At 41.0% G+C, this 21,207-nt stretch overlaps 1 protein-coding gene across 1 annotated transcript in view; it reads right to left on the bottom strand.

Annotated features, from left to right (window-relative positions):
* Positions 1-4,208: 4,208 nt before the first annotated feature.
* LOC132885033 (contactin-4-like) overlaps positions 4,209-21,207 on the bottom strand; it is a 542,655-nt gene continuing 525,656 nt past the window's right edge. Inside the window, exons 18-23 of the mRNA XM_060919276.1 lie at positions 14,147-14,381; positions 13,221-13,336; positions 7,867-8,053; positions 7,621-7,733; positions 6,237-6,405; positions 4,209-5,400 (exon numbers count right to left, since the gene is read on the bottom strand). Of these exons, the coding sequence (XP_060775259.1) occupies positions 5,309-5,400; positions 6,237-6,405; positions 7,621-7,733; positions 7,867-8,053; positions 13,221-13,336; positions 14,147-14,381 (912 nt within the window). The 3' untranslated portion in view covers positions 4,209-5,308. The remainder of the gene's footprint in view (positions 5,401-6,236; positions 6,406-7,620; positions 7,734-7,866; positions 8,054-13,220; positions 13,337-14,146; positions 14,382-21,207) is intronic.

The following is a 21,207-nucleotide window of genomic DNA, read 5'->3' as shown; positions in this document are numbered from 1 at the left end:
ATGCACAAATGACAGACACAACAAACTATTGCAAAACTACATGTACAGGATTCTGATCTCACCTGCAGTGAACACCTTTAGAATGAACTAGAATGATTGCAGTGCACCAGGCCTTCTCGCCCAACATCAGTGCCTGACCTCACTAATGCTCTTGTGGCTGAATGAGCACAAATCCTCACAGCCATGCTCCAAAATCAAAAGCCTTACCAAAACAATGGAGATTAATATTACAAGAATTACAGTATTCATATTTGGTTACGGGCGGCACAGTGGTGTAGTGGTTAGCGCTGTCGCCTCACAGCAAGAAGGTCCTGGGTTTGAGCCCCGGGGCCGGCGAGGGCCTTTCTGTGTGGAGTTTGCATGTTCTCCCCGTGTCCGCGTGGGTTTCCTCCGGGTGCTCCGGTTTCCCCCACAGTCCAAAGATATGCAGGTTAGGTTAACTGGTGACTCTAAATTGACCGTAGGTGTGAATGTGAGTGTGAATGGTTGTCTGTGTCTATGTGTCAGCCCTGTGATGACCTGGCGACTTGTCCAGGGTGTACCCCGCCTTTCGCCCGTAGTCAGCTGGGATAGGCTCCAGCTTGCCTGCGACCCTGTAGAAGGATAAAGCGGCTAGAGATAATGAGATGAGAGATATTTGGTTACATCCATAGAGCTTAGGTAACAATTTACCTGAGTTTGGAGTCATTTTGCGACTGAAAAACAAATTATTTTGAAAATGCAAGACTCATATCTCGAAACTGTTATTAATGGTACTCTTTCCATTGGTAGATTAAATTATGGAATAGTGCAGGATTGGTACAGTGTTAGTTAAGATTTTTTATTCCATTGGCTTTTGGTGTGTGAGCCATATGTGGAGCTTGAACCCAGCTATATAAACATTCCACATACACCAATCAGCTATAAAATTAAATACACTGACCGGTAAATGGAATTACATTGATTATGTTGTTACAATGGCACCTGTCAAGGAGTGGGATATATTAGGCAGCAAGAGAACAGTCAGGTCTTGAAGTTGATGTGTTGGAAGCAGGGAAAATGGGCAAGAGTAAGGATATGAGTGACTTTGACAAGGGCCAAATTGTGATGGCTAGATGCCTGGGTCTGAGCGTCTCCAAAAAGGCACATCTTGTGGGGTGTTCCTGGTATGTAGTGCTTAGTATTTACCGGAAGTGGTCCAAGGAAAGGCAACTGGTGAACCAGCGACAGGGTTATGGGTGTCAAAGGCTCATTGATTCGCATGAAGCACGAAGGCTATATTGGGAACACCCCACAAGATGTGCCATTTTGGAGATGCTCAGACCCAGTCATCTATCCATCACAATTAGGCCCTTGTCAAAGTCACTCAGATCCTTATGCTTGGCCATTTTTCCTGCTTCCAACACACCAACTTTGAAAACTGACCCTTGTCTTGCTGCCTAATATCTTCCACCTCTTGACAAGTGCCATTGTAATAACAATCAATGTAACTCACTTTACCTGTCAGTGTTTTTAATTTTATGGCTGATCGGTGTATGGTAATGTGCAGTTGTCTGATTTGACTGACTCTTATTTGTCAGGTAGAGTTGTGGTTATGTTGAGAACTGTGGCTGTTCAGCTGTGTGAGAGATTTAGGCTGTTATTTTTACTCCAGTGGACAACCTTCCTGGGTGACTGTTGCTTTGGCAGCACATTACTAATGATTAGTAGAAGAACTGATCGGGGAAGCTCTCTTCAGGAGCAAGAAGGTGGCTACTGGCTTGGGGTTGGAGGTAGGTAAGACCCCATGAATCATGTAGGGGAGGCCATTCTACATCCAACTTCTGGGCTGCTCAACAGAACAGAGCAAAGTAGGACTTTCTGACACCTGCTGTGCTCCCTCAGAAGCCCCAATGCCAAACAGGCTTGTTTGCATATACTCCATTTCCTTTTCAGACAAGCAGTGCTCATTAAAGGACATGGGACATGAAACATAAATGCACGCTATATCAGTTTCTTTCCATTAAAAATATGAAATAATTGCATCAACAAATACAAAATTATCTATTAAATTCAGCAAAATTGTTATATTCGTGATGATTATATGGCATTTCTGCTCGAGCTCCAATATGCATATTTTACAACCGGAAGAGCCGCTGTCACGTGATCATACGTCACAAAAACTTTTGGGTACAGCACAAGCGGGTAGATGAATATGGAGAAGTGTGAATCGTGATGATGACGAATGCGACAAAATAGTTTTTGTGTCTTGGATGACAAGAAAATTATTTCGTTTTTAGAGTGTTTAACGTACATTGAACATCATAGTGTATTGCGACCTCCCAGTCAGTCAGACGCGCTGTTACTCCTGTTAGCAATGTAGCTAAGCTCATTATGGCCAATGGTATTTTTTGGGGCTGTAGTTAGATGCGACCAAACTCTTCCACGTTTTTCCTGTTTACATAGGTTTATATGACCAGTGACATGAAACAAAGTTCAGTTACACAAATTGAAACGTGGCGATTTTCTATGCTATGGAAAGTCTGCACTATAATGACAGGCATACTAACACCTTCTGCGCGCTTCGACAGCGCATTGATACCTTCACTCGGAGTTGTACCATTATTTTTTAGACAGGGCGGACGGACCAGGGCATTCGCCCGCCTGGCCGTGCCCGACGAGGAGCGCTCTCGGCCGGCTTGGGAGGCAGACGGCAGCCCCTCCTGGAAGTGTGGTTTTACCATGGGCCTCATGCGGAAAAATGCCGAGGTGCATTCGCTAAGCGACTGAAAGCCGAGGTAAGGATTAGTATTATAATTTTGGGTGTATCAATTATTGATTATCATAATTCTGACTCGTTTCGCCATTTTGAATGTTTTCATCTCAGACTCTGGAAGCATTGTATCTCAATCAATCTCGAAAAATATCAGCAAAAAAAAACTAGCTTGCAACGGACTTTAGCTAGATCTATGATGAACTTTCAATGTATGATACAAAAATAATACTTCTTTCAACAGATCATTAGCCTTTGAGCAGAATTGTTTTTAACTTACCAGGATGTGTTATCGAGCCGACCGCTTTCAGTTTCATGGGGATTGAATGAACTCTCACTCTCAGAATCATCTGACCCGTCAGAGTAAAGACAAGATCTATGTTCATGTGAATTTCCAGCTATCGGTTCGAACTGATAGGGTCTAACTTCACATCTCTGTGAAACATCGGGAATGTCACTGTCGATGGTGTCCATTTCGGTAACCTGTTTACATTAGATACCCAAGCGCTGGCTCCTTGGAAAGTTTTTGTGACGTCACGGGTCACGTGACCACCTAGCTAATTAACGAATCATTGTTTTACGCTGATGTATAAAAAAGTTGAATAATGTGATGATTTTCACATTTTTGACGCCCTGCAGTGATTTAGATGGCATTACTTATGTCCTTTATACATAATTATACCCAGAAAAAAATCCATGTCCCATGTCCTTTAATGCCTTCCAAAATCACCTGCTAAAAATAGCCTTTAGCGTGCTCTGCTTTTGATTTTGATGCACTGTTTAAAAAAAAGTGAAGGTTCGTTATTTATGGTGTTAAGTGAACATTTGTTTTGTGTTGGTTTAATGGTTTTAAAATAACTCTAAGATATGTAACACAAGTTGAATAAATGAAGTAAGCCACACACTCTTTCTTTTTGCTTATGAATCTGCTTCACATTTTAAACCACATACAAATGGAATAAACTGTGTGACAAATTATTGTGGAAACAAATCAACTGTTAAAAACAACCCCTTTATTCTGTGACCTGGTATAAAGAAATAGCAGCAAATAAAATAATCTATGATTTTTACAGTTCTAATGGTAAGTACTTTGTTGGAAAGCACCATAGAGAAAAAGAAAGACAGTGAGACAGACAGACAGAGAGCGAGGCAGAAGGATGGCTACAGCACACATACATATATACACAAATCCCTGTTAACAATAATTCTTATTTCTGCACTCATGATTGCATGATTGCAAGCCATTCAATCAATACCAAATGAACCAAGATGGAGAAGAATACACCAACATGCAAAGCAACACTTATCCACAATAAACAGTTCTTATCTTTTTCATTATGTAAAAAACAAGAACAACTCTTAGGAAACGTTAGTTTTGCTGTTGTTTCCTTCAATATAAACAATCTGAAATATACAAAAAGCATGTTATACATTTTTTTGTTGATCTTTGTTTCAGAACCATTTTAAAGTAGCCTACATTTTACTAACCTCCACCTCACAAAGATTACGAGCTAGATATTATAAGGAATTGTTCCCAAATGGCATTGAAAAAAAGAGAACTGAAATGTCAGCAGCAGATTAAGTATAATATATCTAAATGAGGTCCATGGCCCTTCTACATGATACGCTGTATTGCCCTTAAGCCGTGGATAACTGGTACAAGATAGAAAAATAGAAGTGATGGACTAGGAATAATGGCCCCAACACCCAAAATGGAAATCCAAAATCCACATCGACTAAGCCCCAGCTTTCTACCCAATGCAATCCTGTGCAATCTCTCACTGCATTAGCATAGCCTGCTGGGAGACAGCAAATATAAGTTAAGGCTTTTTGAGGACCTGAGGAGTTTAAAAACATGTGACGAGGCACACAAAAGGCAAACAACAGACAGAACATGGAAACAAAGAATGAGATAACAGGAAAGACACACAAATGTCTGCTTGATCAATGTTAACAACAGGCCAAAGTCTGCTGATCAAAAGGGAAGTAAAAGAAGCCAATGGAAAGACAATGGCCTTCAAAGATGGCTGCCTTTATAAGCAGCACAATCAGCATTCTTTCATACTCCTAGTTATTGACTTCATCCCCTCTTTTCTTTCCTTCGGAAGGAAATTCAGTGCAAGGACTCATGTGGAGTCAATGTTTAGACATCCTGGGCATCTGAGCCATTTGAATGAGACCTCAGTAGACTGTGTCATAGTTTTTTTATAGCCCACACCAAAGGCTAACATCTCTTACTTTAATCAATTAGTAAACTCCAACAGATTGTTCGAAAATAAAAGCAAAAAAAGAACAGCTAGTTCTTGCATACAAAACACACGCACGCACACATACATACATACAAACAAACATACATACATACACACACACACACACACACAAGTGTGTGTGTGTGTGTGTGTGTGTGTTCAGTTTTTGAGTACTATCAGCTTTGGTAAAGACAAATTCAAGACCAGCCATCCTGTTCATAACAGCACTGCAAACTGCAAACCCATTTTCGGGTTTTTTTTTTTTTTTTTTAAAGAGTCTCGTTTTTGAATGAGAACATATAATTTCAGGTATGCTGTCTCTGCTGTGTCATAAGGATGTCCGGGCTGTGAGTGACAGAGCTATTGTGCTGAGGGCTGAGAGAGTGGATACGCTGGATGCAGATCCAATTGCATTGGGACCTGGAAATGGACAAAGATAAGAAGGACATAAAACACTAAAAGAAGCAAAGGAATGTCAGCAAAACTTTGGAATTTAATGCCCTGTCAACTCATTTTCATAATTAGCTACTTAGTGTCAATTGTGTTTAATTTACCGTCTGCATAAGAAAGAACATTGTACTGTAGTTTTTCCCCCCACAGATATCTGAATTTCTTTTTTTCCTGCTGTTTTCTTCTGGATGATTTCAGTTGAACGGCACTATATTTGATAGACGTGATGTCAGTGCTAACAATCAGAATTAGTTGTCTCCTTTGCCCCAAATACAAAAACTAAAATGGGTTTTTCCTGCTCAGTCCTCCTCTGTATGCCTAAGTGTGAGCAAAACTGCAACTAGTTACACTTTTATTTTATTTATCAACACTATTTTTGTCGTAGTTTGTGTGTGCTTTGTTTTTGAATGCTAAAATTTCACAATGTGATAAACTGAAATATACAAAAATTTACTTTGACAAATTTTTTTTTTCATTTTCACATAAATGAGAGAAGCTAACCTAGACATACTGTTAAACAAAACACTAGACATAATTAATGAAATATTGGAGGATTCCACAATGTAAGGAATATCCCACAATAAGGCATGCGGCTTTGCAATGGGCTGTTGCTATAAAAACAATAAAATATTAGGATATGCGGATTAATAATACTATGTTTCATTCCTTACATAATAATTCAGTGGTTCTACTCTTCATAGGAAATACTGCAAACATGTTTTCCAAGAAGCTGAATTTGAATCAAAGCTTTTAAATAATTTTTTTTCCTTACAAAGATTGCTATAAAACCACTGAGAAACACATACCAGATATTCTGGGGATTGTGATTTGTTTGCTGCTGCTTCCCTCTCCTCCTTCTCCGAAGGGTTTGATCTGAATGATGTATTCTTCATCTGGAGGCAGAGACAGCTCCACTGATGTTGTGTTGGTCTCCATCACTCTAGGACGACTGTGTCTGTTTTGCTTGTACAAAACCTAAAACCAATTGCAAAAGTCAGTTGAGCCCTAAATATTCATCAAACAGGGAAAAAAAAAACCCAGGAGAGCTGGCCCTTAGGCTACGGTCACACTACAGCTCACAATGCTTTGCCATGGGTTATTGATGAAAATGAGGCATTTTGGTGGTGATGCATGGTGATGTGTACTTCGTACAGACAAGCTAAAACTTGCGGTCACACAGCAGATGAACACTTGGCCTTTTTCTTTTGAAGAAACCTGGCATTTTTCCTAGGAGGCATGCTTGAGGGTTTTGTATGCATCAACATTTGGCAGGAGAATGATCGATGATGCCTTGCTCAATAGATTTCAACAACGCATAACATCAGCGCCAACCAATCAGCGACAATCACAAATAAGTCATCAAACCGTTGCCAAATATTTGCTGAATATTCATGAACGCCCAACCAATTATGAACCTTGGCGAAGGATCACTGAATGTAAATGCACTTTTCAAGTCTTGGTGAAGGTTAGGCAATGCCGAGCCACTGTATTGCCAAGGTCCCCACAAGCACTGGGGACATGGATTCGTGACAAATACATCTCAAGATGCTTGGCAAAGGTCCATTGAGCTTCGGGAAGTATTCCTAAACCCATCTGCAAGTATCTGCTGCTTAGGTTGCTGACAAAAACATTGTCACCAAATTTCAATGCATGCATTGAAATTTTTCACAACATTTTTGGCCACTCATGAAGCGGAGACACACCAAAAAAAACAAATCACGAAGCTCGGAGAACATGCGCCATGCATCACACGTTTGGTGGCTATGCTACCAATTTTTCATCACCAAGTATTCACAAACCCATTGTGAGCTGTAGTGTGACCAGGGCCTTATATTCTGTTCAAATAAGAATGGATGTTTAACAAACATTGACAAGGATCTTTCTCTTAGCAAATAAAAATTGAGCCTGTCTCAGTCACTCTGAAAGAGCATGAAATCAATTTTAAATCCCATTTATATAAAATACATTATGTTTAAATTAGACTAATCTGAGAACAACATTTAGAATAAAAATGACCAGTCTTAGTATGCATGAATTATACTTAATTTTTGTTACATGTTTATCACATGACCTCTTTTATACCCACCCACCCAGATATGTACACATCTGACATCAGGATACCCCCCACAAGCATATGAATAGATGGTATTCTTATTTCCACAGATATTGTTTATGCTGCTAATAAATTACCTTATACCCCATGACCTCAGATTCATTCTCCAAAGCTTTCACTTGCTCCCAATTCAGTATGATCTTGGAGTTGGATGTGTTCCACATTACCTTTACAGGAGGCTGACTGGGAGCTAGAAACAAACAAAAATGCTTTTAGAGATTTAGGAACCAGAACTGCAAACTGCACAGCATTTTTCACGACTAGTAATTGTGCACTAAAGTATCCAAGAATGCACTTTAATTCAGATAAATTTCTGTACTTACGAGGTTTCTTTGTGGTCACATTGACTGCTGCACTTGGTGGGCCAGCTCCAGCTGTATTGTAGGCCCTCACTGTGATATGGTATGTGCTGCTTCCTTTTAACCCCTGAATAATAGCCGATGTCCGATTTCCCACCGTCCTTAAAACACTAGCCATATCTTCTTTCTCCTTATTCTCCCAGTATCTCAACTAGAGAGAGAGACAGAAAGACACAGAGAGAGAGAGAGAGAGGGTGAATAATTATGTTAAGGCCACTCAAAGTGATATGTATTTTAGTTTATTAAAAACACAAAACCATTTGTGATAATTGCTCTGAATATCAGACATCCTGCCTATAATCTTCCTAAATAGTTTTGACATCTTGCCCACTAGGTATACTAAACAAACTTTATATGTGACTTTATACTATGTTAAGGTCATGTACACTCAATTTAATTGAATGTTAAATTTGCAAACCAATTTCAAGATCAGTCATTTCACCAGGTTAAAACTTATGCAGTGCATTATGGGTAATATACATGGCCCCTTGGTCAGTAACACTACACTGTAAATAACAGTGAAGTAGTCTTACTGGAATAGATTCTCATGTATACTGTATATTCTAGTTTGGTATGGTGCTAAATGTCTGACATTGCTATAAGGAAACTAATGAATTGCAGTATTCAGGAAACAGGCTGTTTTTCTCATTTGATTTGATAAATATTCTCCATTCTTCAGTTCATTTAGTAAGATTCACTGTACTCTCTGGGGCGGCACGGTGGTGCAGTGGTAAGCATGGCAAGAAGGTTCTGGGTTCAAGCCCAGGGGCTGCCAGGCGCCTTTCTGTGTGAAGAATTGTGCCATGTTCTCCCTGTGTCTGTGTGGGTTTCCTCTGGGTGCTCCGGTTTCCCCCACAGTCCCCCACATGCAGTTAGGTTAAGTGGCTACTCTAAATTGCCTGAATGTGTGAGTGTGCAGAAACTGGTCACCCTACTGCTGCAATTCTGGCCAAGCCAACCAAACATGGTTTGCCTCAAGCCTGGATCGGATTTGGCAGTGATGACGACTGTACTCTCTTTAATATGCATTACCTTTGTAGCCCTCTGTCAAATTAAAAATGCAGCCAATAAGTCAAGTCAGAGGCCAGTATACTGATCAAAAGTATAGCTAAAAAGATCAATATTTCATTAAATTTTTTTATTACATTGTACAGCATCACTAAAAGTCCTAAATTCAGCATCACCCATATTCAGAGCTAATGGACGATAAATAATTTGAAACAGACAGCCCTACTGCAAAAAAATAAGAGACTAGATGAGTCCATATATTGGGTTGAGTATCTGCTGAACGAACATGTATATAGAACTTGACAGCCATCAATACCTGAACACAGTGAAGATTTAAAGCCTTATTAGTCACTCAGTGTAGGAAAAAGTATTGCACACTAGTCACAAACATAAACATGGATTTTTCTGATATGTGGGAGGGAAAGTAGAAAGTGAAAATTCTGTGCTTGGAAAAAATACATAGTCACACTTCTATTTATTTATTTATTTTTAATGCCCAGTGTTCAGGACCATAAGCAGCATAGTATGTGGCCTGGGATATAAGAAATTAATATAGCATACAAAATGAATGCAGAACTTGTAAATGCTAATTCATAAATCATTCACTGAGGACTTACTGAAAGATTTTTCAACTTTGCATGGCAATCCTAACTAGTGTTACTTTAGCCAATTGATTGTTTTATATAGCAGTAGTTTTGCTGAGCTTTCTTACTGCCCAGGTTATTAGACACATATACCTTGTAGGTGTGCACTTGTAGAAAAGAGACCATCTTTTACAGGACCCACAAATTTGAGACTTGTACAACTGTTCATAAAGAGGCAGTTTGTAGCCACAGTACCACTGTTAGATGAATACTTTTGATTATATTGTGTTCCAACCCAGCAATGACACGGAGGTGCTTAAAACCCCCAGCAAATCTCCTGTGCATGATACACAATGAAACACACACAATTTAGTTTCAGTGCTGTGCTGAGAATGGCCCTCCACCAAAAATAATATCTGGTCAGCAGTGGTACTATGGAAGGAGGAGAAGGGCTGACGTTTTGAGCATAGCAAAAGATGAACTATGGACAGTGAATCTACTGTATACCTACTCAGTATCTAATTAAATATATTATACACTGAGAGGTTCCAGTTAAAGTTATGAATTCTCTGAAGTGACTGGTATAGTACTATTTTGTGAGGGGCGCAGCCTCGAAGAAAATAGTACTATGCCAGTCACTGAAGAGAATCCATAATTACTGGTGCCTCTCAGTGCATGGTATATTTGATCCCTCATCAAAAAATTCCAAACTAAAAGTGTGAAGATTGAATCTCGGCATAAACTCACTAGAGGCAGCCATGTTTGTTGTTTATGTTAGCGCGACCTTTGACCTGTGCATGTGCAATGTACCATGCTATCGCCTTGCTTGCTAGGCATGATCACGATACGTACAGTGGTGCTTGAAAGTGTGTGAACCCATTAGAATTTTCTATATTTCTGCATAAATTTGACCTAAAACATCAAATTTTCACACAAGTCCTAAAAGTAGATAAAGAGAACCCAGCTAAACAAATGAGACAAATATATTATACTTGGTCATTTATTTATTGAGGAAAATTATCCAATATTACATATCTGTGAGTGGCAAAGGTATGTGAACCTTTGCTTTCAGTGTCTGGTGTGACCCCTTTGTGCAGCAATAACTGCAACTAAATGTTTCTGGTAACTGTTGATCAGTCCTGCACACCAGCTTGGAGGAATTTTAGTCCATTCCTCTGTACAGAACAGCTTCAACTCTGGGATGTTGGTGGGTTTCCTCACATGAACTACTCGCTCCAGGTCCTTCCACAACATTTCAATTGGATTAAGGTCAGGACTTTGACTTGGCCATTCCAAAACATTAACTTTATTCTTCTTTAATCATTCTATGGTAGAATGACTTGTGTGCTTAGGGTCATTGTCTTGGTGCATGTCCCACCTTCTCTTGAGATTCAGTTCATGGACAGATGTCCTGACATTTTCCTTTAGTATTCACTGGTATAATTCAGAATTCATTGTTCCATCAATCATGGCAAGCCGTCCTGGCCCAGATGCAGCAAAACAGGCCCAAACCATGATACTATTACCAACATGTTTCACAGATGGGATAAGGTTCTTATGCTGGAATGCAGTGTTTTCCTTTCTCCAAACATAACGCTTCTCATTTAAACCAAAAAGTTCTATTTTGGTCTCATCTGTCCATAAAACATTTTTGCAATAGCCTTCTGGTTTGTCCACATGATCTTTAGCAAACTGCAGATAAGCAACAATGTTCTTTTTGGAGAGCAGTGGCTTTCTCCTTGCAACCCTGCCATGCACACCATTGTTGTTCAGTGTTCTCCTGATGGTGGACTCAAACATTAACATTATCCAACGTGAGAGAGGCCTTCAGTTGCTTAGAAGTTACCCTGGGGTCCTTTGTGACCTCGCCAACTATTACACACCTTGCTCTTGGAGTGATCTTTGTTGGTCGACCATTCCTGGGGAGGGTAACAATGGTCTTGAATTTCCTCCATTTGTACACAATCTGTCTGAGTGTGGATTGGTGGAGTCCAAACTCTTTAGAGATGGTTTTGTAACATTTTCCAGCCTGAAGAGCATCAACAACGCTTTTTCTGAGGTCCTCAGACATCTCCTTTGTTTGTGCCATGATACACTTCCACAAACATGTGTTGTGAAGATCAGACTTTGATAGATCCCTATTGTTTAAATAAAACAGGGTGCCCACTCACACCTGATTGTCATTCCACTGATTAAAAACATCTGACTCTAATTTCACCTTCAAATTAACTGCTAATCCTAGAGGTTCACATACTTTTGCCACTCACAGATATGTAATATTGGATCATTTTCCTCAATAAATAAATGACCAAGTATAATATTTTTGCTTCATTTGTTTAACTGGGTTCTCTTTCTCTAGTTTTAGGACTTGTGTGAAAATCTGATGATGTTTTAGGTCATATTTATGCAGAAATATAGAAAATTCTAAAGGGTTCACAAACTTTCAAGCACCACTGTAGATCTACACACACAGAAATGCTTGTAGAGCCACAGCTGTGATTCGATTTGGCTGTATAGCTTGAAATTGTGATGTCAGTTCATGGTATATCCAGCATATACCATGACTGCCTCACACCATATTCTTTTTTCTTTTTTGACATCACAGGATACATTACTTAATCAATGGTGGAACTAATTTATGTCACATGAGCCATCCTTGGCCAATCCCTGCACAGGGATTTTTTGATGAGGGATATAAAACTGAATATGAACACATTACACAAATTATGCAATATTGTTTAACCAGCTTTCCAGAAAGGTTTACAAGACATCTGGTTAAGACTAGAGGTATGTATAGTGATTGGGATCCCATGGGTTGCAACAACAACAAAAGTCATGAGTAGCACGTTTTTCATGATCATTCATGCTGCTCTGAACAAGCAGTCAGATATGAAGTCAAAGGACAAACAGTGCCACATGTTCAACATGAATGCATGATGCATTTAGACTATCCTTAGTAACTGCCTGGTCAAGATCATGGTGGTATAAATTAGACTTTTTGTTTATATATTGGGAAAAGAAGCAACTGAATTTGTTATAAAATATTGTGGGTAGGTACAAAAAAAAAAAAAAAACCTGCACAAGTGACATTTAAAAATCACTCCCACTTACACATATCTACATATATTGTATCTTTATATATCTCTATACCACTAATATAAAATGGACAATCACTGTAGATTTCCTGCAGATCTCTCAGGCTTAACATTTTGACATAAAATATAGCAATTAAGAATTGATTATAGTGAGTTCTGAATTGGCCCTGCAATGACCTGGCGACTTGTCCAGGGTGTACCCTGCCTCTCACCCATAGTCAGCTGTGATAGGCTCCAGCTTGCCTGTGACCCTGTACAGGATAAGCAGCTACAGATAATGGATGGATGGAGTTCTGAATTGAACTCAGCCACTTAGAGGCTATTTGCAGGCAGGCAGCCAGTTTGATTTTTTTGTTGCTCGAGAAAAGCATTAATTATGCCATTACTTGAGCAACAGAAATAACTTGTCATGCCTGAATATACTGTATATGTGGAAGACCTGTGGCATTATGAAAAGCAAACAGAACAAAGAGGTGCATCTAAAATGATAATGTTACAAGACAAAAGCTAAGTCAGTTTAGCTCTTATATTTATTCCAACTCATATTCGAATGGTTCAATTCTGCACTGCTGCTGATATGCCATAATGCCTACATTAGGTTTTTCAAACGAATTATTGTTTTTCCTTATACCTCATAACCAAGAACACGCCTTCTGCTTGTGCTCCATGGAAGGGATTTCCACGTCACCTCCACCTCTGATGCTGAAAGGCTCTGAACTCTTACCCGTGTTGGTGCTCTGGCAGGTTCTAAGATCACACAACAAATCATTTTTACAGACTGATTACAAACAGACTTCCAAGAAACACCAGCAATCTTAGATTCTTTTATTTGGGTGGTGGTGGGGTGTCTTGTAAATCCCGCCCAAAGGCCACCAGTCCCTGATCACATGACATCTACCAACTTGGAGGGGGGGGGCAAGCACACGCTTCCTTTGAGACCAAGCTCTGCATCTTCTGGAACGTCTGCTTATGCAGATGGCTGTTGTCATTGTGATTGAAAAAGGACAGAAAGTATTCCATCCTCCTCACCCCAAGAGCCTAGCCAATTTTGCTCTCTTGACTCCCAGTCATTTATTGCTGTGGGATCATCGGGATTCAAACTCACAACATCCTGACAATATTGCATGCCTTTTCTTGAGAGCCAATTTTACAACTTTTACTTTGACCTCCTTAAGTTAGGGGTCATAAAAAGTGATTAAGCGCTAGGTATCAAATTAAAGGCACTAATCTGTTCAAAATGGACCATTTAAATGTCTTGTTAAAACTGAACCAAGGTGTATTGCCAATTAAATTTGCTCAGTTTTTCTAATAAATTCATTGACAATTAATTTAAAATATTTATACTACAGACATTATATTCAGGGTATTTTGATCTGAGAGGAACATCATGAAATAGAAGTGCAAAATTTGTATATTTGCTTGCACATGTAACTGCATTCAGGAGGTAAATGTAAAAAAGAAAATCAAAACAGATAGCCTAATTAATTAATAGAACATGAGCATTTAAATAAACAGTAGTTGACTGATTTGGAAATATGCAAAAAAATATTTGTGTACCTTCTTCAGCTGAGTAGATTGTGACAACTGGCCCAAAAGGCCCTTCACCCTTGTTGTTGTAGACACCCACTTTGACCTGGAATTTGGAGAATGGCTGGATGCTTTCATTCTTGAAGACATATTTGGAGGCCTCTGCAGAAGGTACAGCAGCCTGCATCCACCCTGTGGCACCATACGGTCGAAAAGCCACCACATAACCAAAACCTGGGCCATTCTGAAGTTCCTCAGGAACAGGCTGTAGCACACACATGGTTTTATTTATGTAAACAAATCTTGGAGAGAGTGAATACAGAAATATCAGACATGAGAAGTATTAACATTCACACCACTCTCTTACAGTGCCTAAGTGCAAAGTGTAAATAGTCACACCCCTTTTCACATTTTGTAGTGTTACATTCTGGAACTGAAATGGACTTAACTGGGATTATACATCATGACTCTACAAATAATAGCCCACAATACTGATGTGGGAGAAACATTTATTTACAAATAAAAACAATGTATAAGTTGTGATTGCACAGGTATTCACCCTATGATACTGTAAAACCCCTAAATTAGTTGTGGTGCAACCAGCTGACACATGAGCAGTGTCATCATCTGTTGATGTCCACTGGTATGTCATTAAAGTGTCACATGATCTCAATACAAATGCATCTGTTTCTAGAAGGCTCCAGAGTTTGTTAGAGAACATACATAATCAGACAGCATCATGAAGACCAAGCAGCTATCAGAATATGTCTAGGACAAAGTTCTGGAAAAATATCAGTGTTTGGTTATAAAAAAAAATATCCCAAGCACCATTAAGCCAATATTACAAACTGGAAAGAAAATGGCAGAACAGCGACTCTTCCTAGAGGATGCTATCCACCTCATGTGACCACATAAGGGAGACATTAGGCAGAAACACAAGGAGCTGGACAGAACCATGGCTCAGATGAGAAAAGCTATTCACAGAAAAACCATAGCCATGACACTCCAAAAAGCTGGGCTTTATGAAAGTCTGGCAAGGAGACCTTCCAATCTGACAATGGGCCTCATTTATAAAGCTGGATAAGAATGGATTTATGTGTGAATCTGTTGTATGAGCATTTGAGCAAGAAATTTGGCATTCATGAAAATCCCGTAAATTTGGAAAAACATTTGTACCCTGCTCGTGCTCCTGATTGAGTGTAAATTTACACATAAGAAGACTAACTATTGTAAACCTTGATGGACTTCAAATCTTATAATTTGCATGGATTACTGCATTTTTATATATGGAATATAATGTCAAGGTTAAATTGCTTATTTTTATAACGTTACAGCATTTAACAGATTCCCTTATCAAGAATGACTTACAGAATGTCAGTCTTGCGTGTTTTGGCATGCGCACCTAAAGGACTCTCAGGCACGCGCGCGCTGAGCGGACTCTCGCACGTGCCGAACAGACTCTCGCACGCACACCGTTAATGACGCACACCTGCTTATGATTAAGGAGCAATATGTGCACCTATATAAAGACTGTTTAGATGCACACTCAGTGTGAAGTATTGAGTTCGTTGCAACACTTTTGTGCCTTGCCTGACTCTTTGCTTGTTTTACGGTTGTGATTTTGCCTACTGATTTGGACTGTGGGCGGCACGGTGGTGTAGTGGTTAGCGCTGTCGCCTCACAGCAAGAAGGTCCTGGGTTCGAGCCCCGGGGCCGGCGAGGGCCTTTCTGTGTGGAGTTTGCATGTTCTCCCCGTGTCCGCGTGGGTTTCCTCCGGGTGCTCCGGTTTCCCCCACAGTCCAAAGACATGCAGGTTAGGTTAACTGGTGACTCTAAATTGACCGTAGGTGTGAATGTGGGTGTGAATGGTTGTCTGTGTCTATGTGTCAGCCCTGTGATGACCTGGCGACTTGTCCAGGGTGTACCCCGCCTTTTGCCTGTAGTCAGCTGGGATAGGCTCCAGCTTGCCTGCGACCCTGTAGAAGGATAAAGCGGCTAGAGATAATGAGATGAGATTTGGACTGTCTGCCTGGGTGTTTTCACAAAATAAAACAATTCTGCACTTACATCTGCTTCCTACCTTGTCCCTGACAGAATACTTCGCCGAACAATGGGTGTAGCATTTTCTATGCGGACCTTGAAGAACCCAAGCCACCAGAACCTATCTGGGTAAGCTTTATACTCACTTTGATTGCTGGATGAGCATGCTGATGGGCAGATTACCTCCTCATTAGAGTAGAGCATCCATGCCTTCAGAGCTCACAGACTTTTTTTAGCCATGCTCCAGGTCATCTATGAATCTTTAGAAAAGGAGGACCCCATTAAATTTTTTGGGAGGGGGCTATCATGCCTGAGGATGATGCAGTGGCAGTGGAGGAGGCCGTTACTCCAGAGCTCCCTCCAGTGGCCGATGCAGAGACAGCAGAGGAGGCTGTTGCTCCAGAGCCCCTCCTAGAGGCCGTCGTTCCAGAGCCGGTCTCACAGTCAGAGCCAGCACCTGAATCAGAGCTAGAACCAGTGCTGGAACTAGAGCACCAGCCAGAGTCATTGCCTGCACCAGAACCACAGCCTGCATCAGAACCAGTGCCTGAACCAGAACCAGTGCCTGAATCAGAACCAGTTCCTCAGCTTGCATCAGTGCCAGCATCTGAACCAGAGCACCAGCCAGAGCCAGTGCCAGAGTCAGCTCCAGTGCCAAAGCCAGCACCACCATCAGAGCCAATGCCAGTGTCTACTCCAGAACCAGTGCCAGCATCAGAGTCAGCTCCAGTGTCAGTGTCAGCTCCAGTGCCTGAGTTAGAGTCAGCTCCAGTGCCAGCACCTGAGTTGGAGTCAACTCCAGTGCCAGTGCCAACTCCAGAACCAGTGCCAGAGTCGGAGCCAGCTCCAGTGTCAGAGCCAGTGCCAACAGCACAGTCAAAGTCAGTGCCAGAACCTGAGCCAGTTCCACAACCAGTGCCAGAGGACAACGGCGTGACCTCTGCCTCAGTTGGCTATGAAGATGTTGTCGTCCCGCCACCACCTGGCTATGAAGACATCGTTGTCGTCCCACCGCCACCTGGCTATGAGGCCATTGTTGTTCTGCCACTGGGTCCTGACCAGGACCAGAATGATGCACTGACAGAGCTCGCATCCAGTCTAAGGTCCAGTCCGGAGTTTGAGCCCATGCCCGAGTCCACTTCAGAACCCAAGTCATCTCCAGAGCTCAAGCTTGAGTCCAGTCCGGAGCCCGAGTCATCTCCAGAGCTTGAGTTATCTCCAGAGCACGAGTCATCTCTAAAGCTCAAGCCTGAGTCATCTCCAGAACTCAAGGCCGAGTCCAGAGTCCAAGTCCAGTACAGAGCCCAAGTCATCTCCAGAGCTCGAGCCCGAGTCCAGTCCAGAGCCCAAGTCATCTCCAGAGCACATGCCCTCTCCAAGCCCAGAGTCCAAGTCCTGTCCTAACCATGAGCCCAAACCCCCACCTGAGCCAAGTACAGTGGTATGCAGTGGTTGGGCACCCCTGGTCAAAATTGCTGTTACTGTGAACAGTTAAGCAAATTGAAGATGAAATGATCTCCAAAAGGCATAAAGTTAAAGATGACTCATTCCCTGAATATTTTAAGCAAAAACAATTTTTTATTTTCATCTTTTACATTTTCGAAATGACAAAAAAGGAAAAGGGCCCGAAGCAAAAGTTTGGGCACCCTGCATGGTTAGTACCTAGTAACACCCCCTTTGGCAAGTATCACAGCTTGTAAACACTTTTTGTAGCCAGCTAATAATCTTTCAGTTCTTACCTGGGGGATTTTCACACATTCATCCTTGCAAAAGGCTTCCAGTTCTACAAGTTTCTTGGGCTGTCTTGCATGCACTGCTCTTTTGAGATCTATCCACAGATTTTCAATGATGTTTAGGTCAGGGGACTGTGAGGGCCAGGGCAAAACCTTCAGCCTGTGCCTCTTGAGGTATTCCATTGTAGATTTTGAGGTGTGTTTTGGATCATCATCTTATTGTAGGACCCATCCTCTTTTTAACTTCAACTTTTTTACAGATGGTGTGATGTTTGCTTCCAGAGTTTGCTGGTATTTATTCGAATCCGTGCTTCCCTTGACCAGTGAAATGTGCCCTGTGCCACTGGCTGCAAAACAACCCCAAAACATGATCGATCCACACCCATGCTTCAGAGTTGGAGAGGTGTTCTTTTCCTGGAATTTGACACCCTTTTTTCTCATATCTTTTCTCATATCAAACATATCTTTGCACATTGTGGCCAAAAAGTTCTATTTTGATTTCATCAGTCCACAGGACTTGTTTCCAAAATGCATCAGGCTTATTTAGATGTTCATTTGCAAACTTCAGACGCTGAATTTTGTGGCTAGGACGCAGGAAAGGTTTTCTTCTGATGACTCTCCCATGAAGGTCATATTTGTTCAGGTGTCGCTGCATAGTAGAACAGTGCACCACCACTCCAGGGTCTGCTAAATCTTTCTGAAGGTCTTTTGCAGTCAAACAGGGGTTTTTATTTGCCTTTCTAGCAATCCAATGAGCAGTTCTTTCAGAAAGTTTTCTTCATCTTCCAGGCCTCACCTTGATCTCCACTGTTTCTGTTAACTGCCATTTCTACCTGAAAACACTTTGCTACATTTCTTGTAGCCTTCTCCTGCTTTGTGAGCAATTATTTTATTATTCAGAATGCGAGGGAGTTGCTTAGAGGAGCCCATGGCTGTTGATTTTAGGGACAAGTTTGAGGAGTCAGAGAATTTATACAGCTTTGAAATCTGCATCATCTGACCTTTCCTAATGAAGAATTTGAACAAGCCACAGCTCAATAAACCAATTAAGGTCTGGAACCTTGGTAAAAATTACCTGAGAACTCAAATGTATTGGGGTGCCCAAACTTTCACATGATGTTCCTTTTCTTTTTTCACTCTCCAATTGTACAAAACAAAAATCTCATTCATCTCATTATCTCTAGCCGCTTTATCCTTCTACAGGGTCGCAGGCAAGCTGGAGCCTATCCCAGCTGACTACGGGCGAAAGGCAGGGTACACCCTGGACAAGTCGCCAGGTCATCACAGGGCTGACACATAGACAACCATTCACACTGACATTCACACCTACGGTCAATTTAGAGTCACCAGTTAACCTAACCTGCATGTCTTTGGACTGTGGGGGAAACCGGAGCACCCGGAGGAAACCCACGTGGACACGGGGAGAACATGCAAACTCCACACAGAAAGGCCCTCGCCGGCCCCGGGGCTCGAACCCAGGACCTTCTTGCTGTGAGGCGACAGCGCTAACCACTACACCACCGTGCCGCCCCAAAACAAAAATAATACACAAATATTGCAGAAAATGCTGAAAAGAAATTTAGTCTTTACCTTTATGCCTTTTGGTAATCCATTCATCTTCTGCTCACTTAACTATTCACAGTAACAGACATTTTCAGTAAGGGTGCCCAAACTTTTGCATGCCACTGTATGCAGTGTCACGTTGTCTCAGAGCTATACGTTGATGGCACAGCAACCAAAGGCAGGCCCTTATCCCCGGGGCTAGGAAAGATGAATTTTCGCTCCCGGAGGGAGCTCTTTGGGGGGGTTTTCTGTCAGTCCTGCGTGCTTTGGCATGCGTACCTAAAGGACTCTCAGGCATGCACACGCCAAGCGGACTCTCGCGCACATGCCATTAATGATGCACACCAACTTATGATTAAGGAACAATATGTGCACCTATACAAAAAGACTGTTTAGATACATGCTCAGTGCATACCTGTCAACCCTCCCGTTTTTCCCAGGAAATCCCTTATTTTGACTTATTTCCCGCTGTCTTCCCGTTTTTTTATTTTCCCGAAAATATCCCATATTTTCACATTATATAAAAGTCCCGTATTTTCACAATATAAAAAAGTCGGTAGGTCCAGAATTCATGACGCGCCTCTGACAGGAGTTTACAGCAGGAAGTCGGGCCATGAATTCATGTCCCCGCCCTCTCAGGCATCAGTAATTACATAACTATGTCCGGAGGCGAGGCTGAGCAAGTAATTAGGTCCAGTGTTGCCAGATTGGGCGGTTTCCCGCCCAAGTTGGGTCGTTTCAAGTGCATTTTGGGTTTTGAACATATTTTGGGCTGGAAAACATCAGCAGTATCTGGCAACACTGATTAGGTCTGAGGTGAAGATGGCGATGCTAATAGCTAAGAAAAACATTAGCCTCTCTTTCTTTGATGATTTCAACAAGTGCGTGGCTGGAATGTTCCCAGACTCTTCCATCGCAAAGAAATTTTCCATGGGGAAAACGAAAGCCTCCCAAATAATCAAAGGTAAGCTACACATGTTTACATTAAGTATGTCCTGGCTAAGACCTCATAAATAGCCCAGTGTGAACTAATTGGTGTATTAACTGTTTTATCCACTCATTGTCTATTTTATTTTCTATCTGAAACTTACCCATTTTAAATCACTCTTGGTATAATATCTTATATTACTCTCTCTTTATTACATCTATCTATCTATCTATCTATCTATCTATCTATCTATCTATCTATCTATCTATCTATCTATCTATCTATCTATCTATCTATCTATCTATCTATCTATCTATCTATCTATCTATCTATCTATCTATCTATCTATCTATCTATCTATCTATCTATCTATCTATCTAGTGTTCCGAGGCCATGACTATGGTAAAACCATAATAAATTGCAATGGAACTGAATTTATTGACTGGTTATATAATGACCTTTCTTATTTTAACATAAGATACATATTTTAGCCCTTAATTTGGGAAATAACTGGTACCACTGAAAGCAAATAAAAATAAATGTATAGTTTATTCACAAATGCACTCTATAAACCATAAGCATATTGAGTTTGGGTCTTGGCTATCACCAACATGCACCAGAGTAGAGGAAATCACAAATACAAGATAGAAAATTGCCCCCCATTCAACTACACACCCACTTTTGGTGAAGGGTATGACTTTCCGAAATTTTCCCTTATTTTAAGTTAAAAATCTGGGAAATATCCCTTTTTTTCAAACCTCAAAGTTGACAGGTATGGCTCAGTGCGAAGTATTGAGTTCATTGCAACACTTTACCGAGCCTTGTTT

Source organism: Neoarius graeffei, chromosome 4 (genome assembly GCF_027579695.1).
Source record: "Neoarius graeffei isolate fNeoGra1 chromosome 4, fNeoGra1.pri, whole genome shotgun sequence".
NCBI lineage: Eukaryota > Metazoa > Chordata > Actinopteri > Siluriformes > Ariidae > Neoarius > Neoarius graeffei.
The sequence above is the reverse complement of the archived record's forward strand: the minus strand, read 5'-3'. Positions and strand labels throughout refer to the sequence as shown.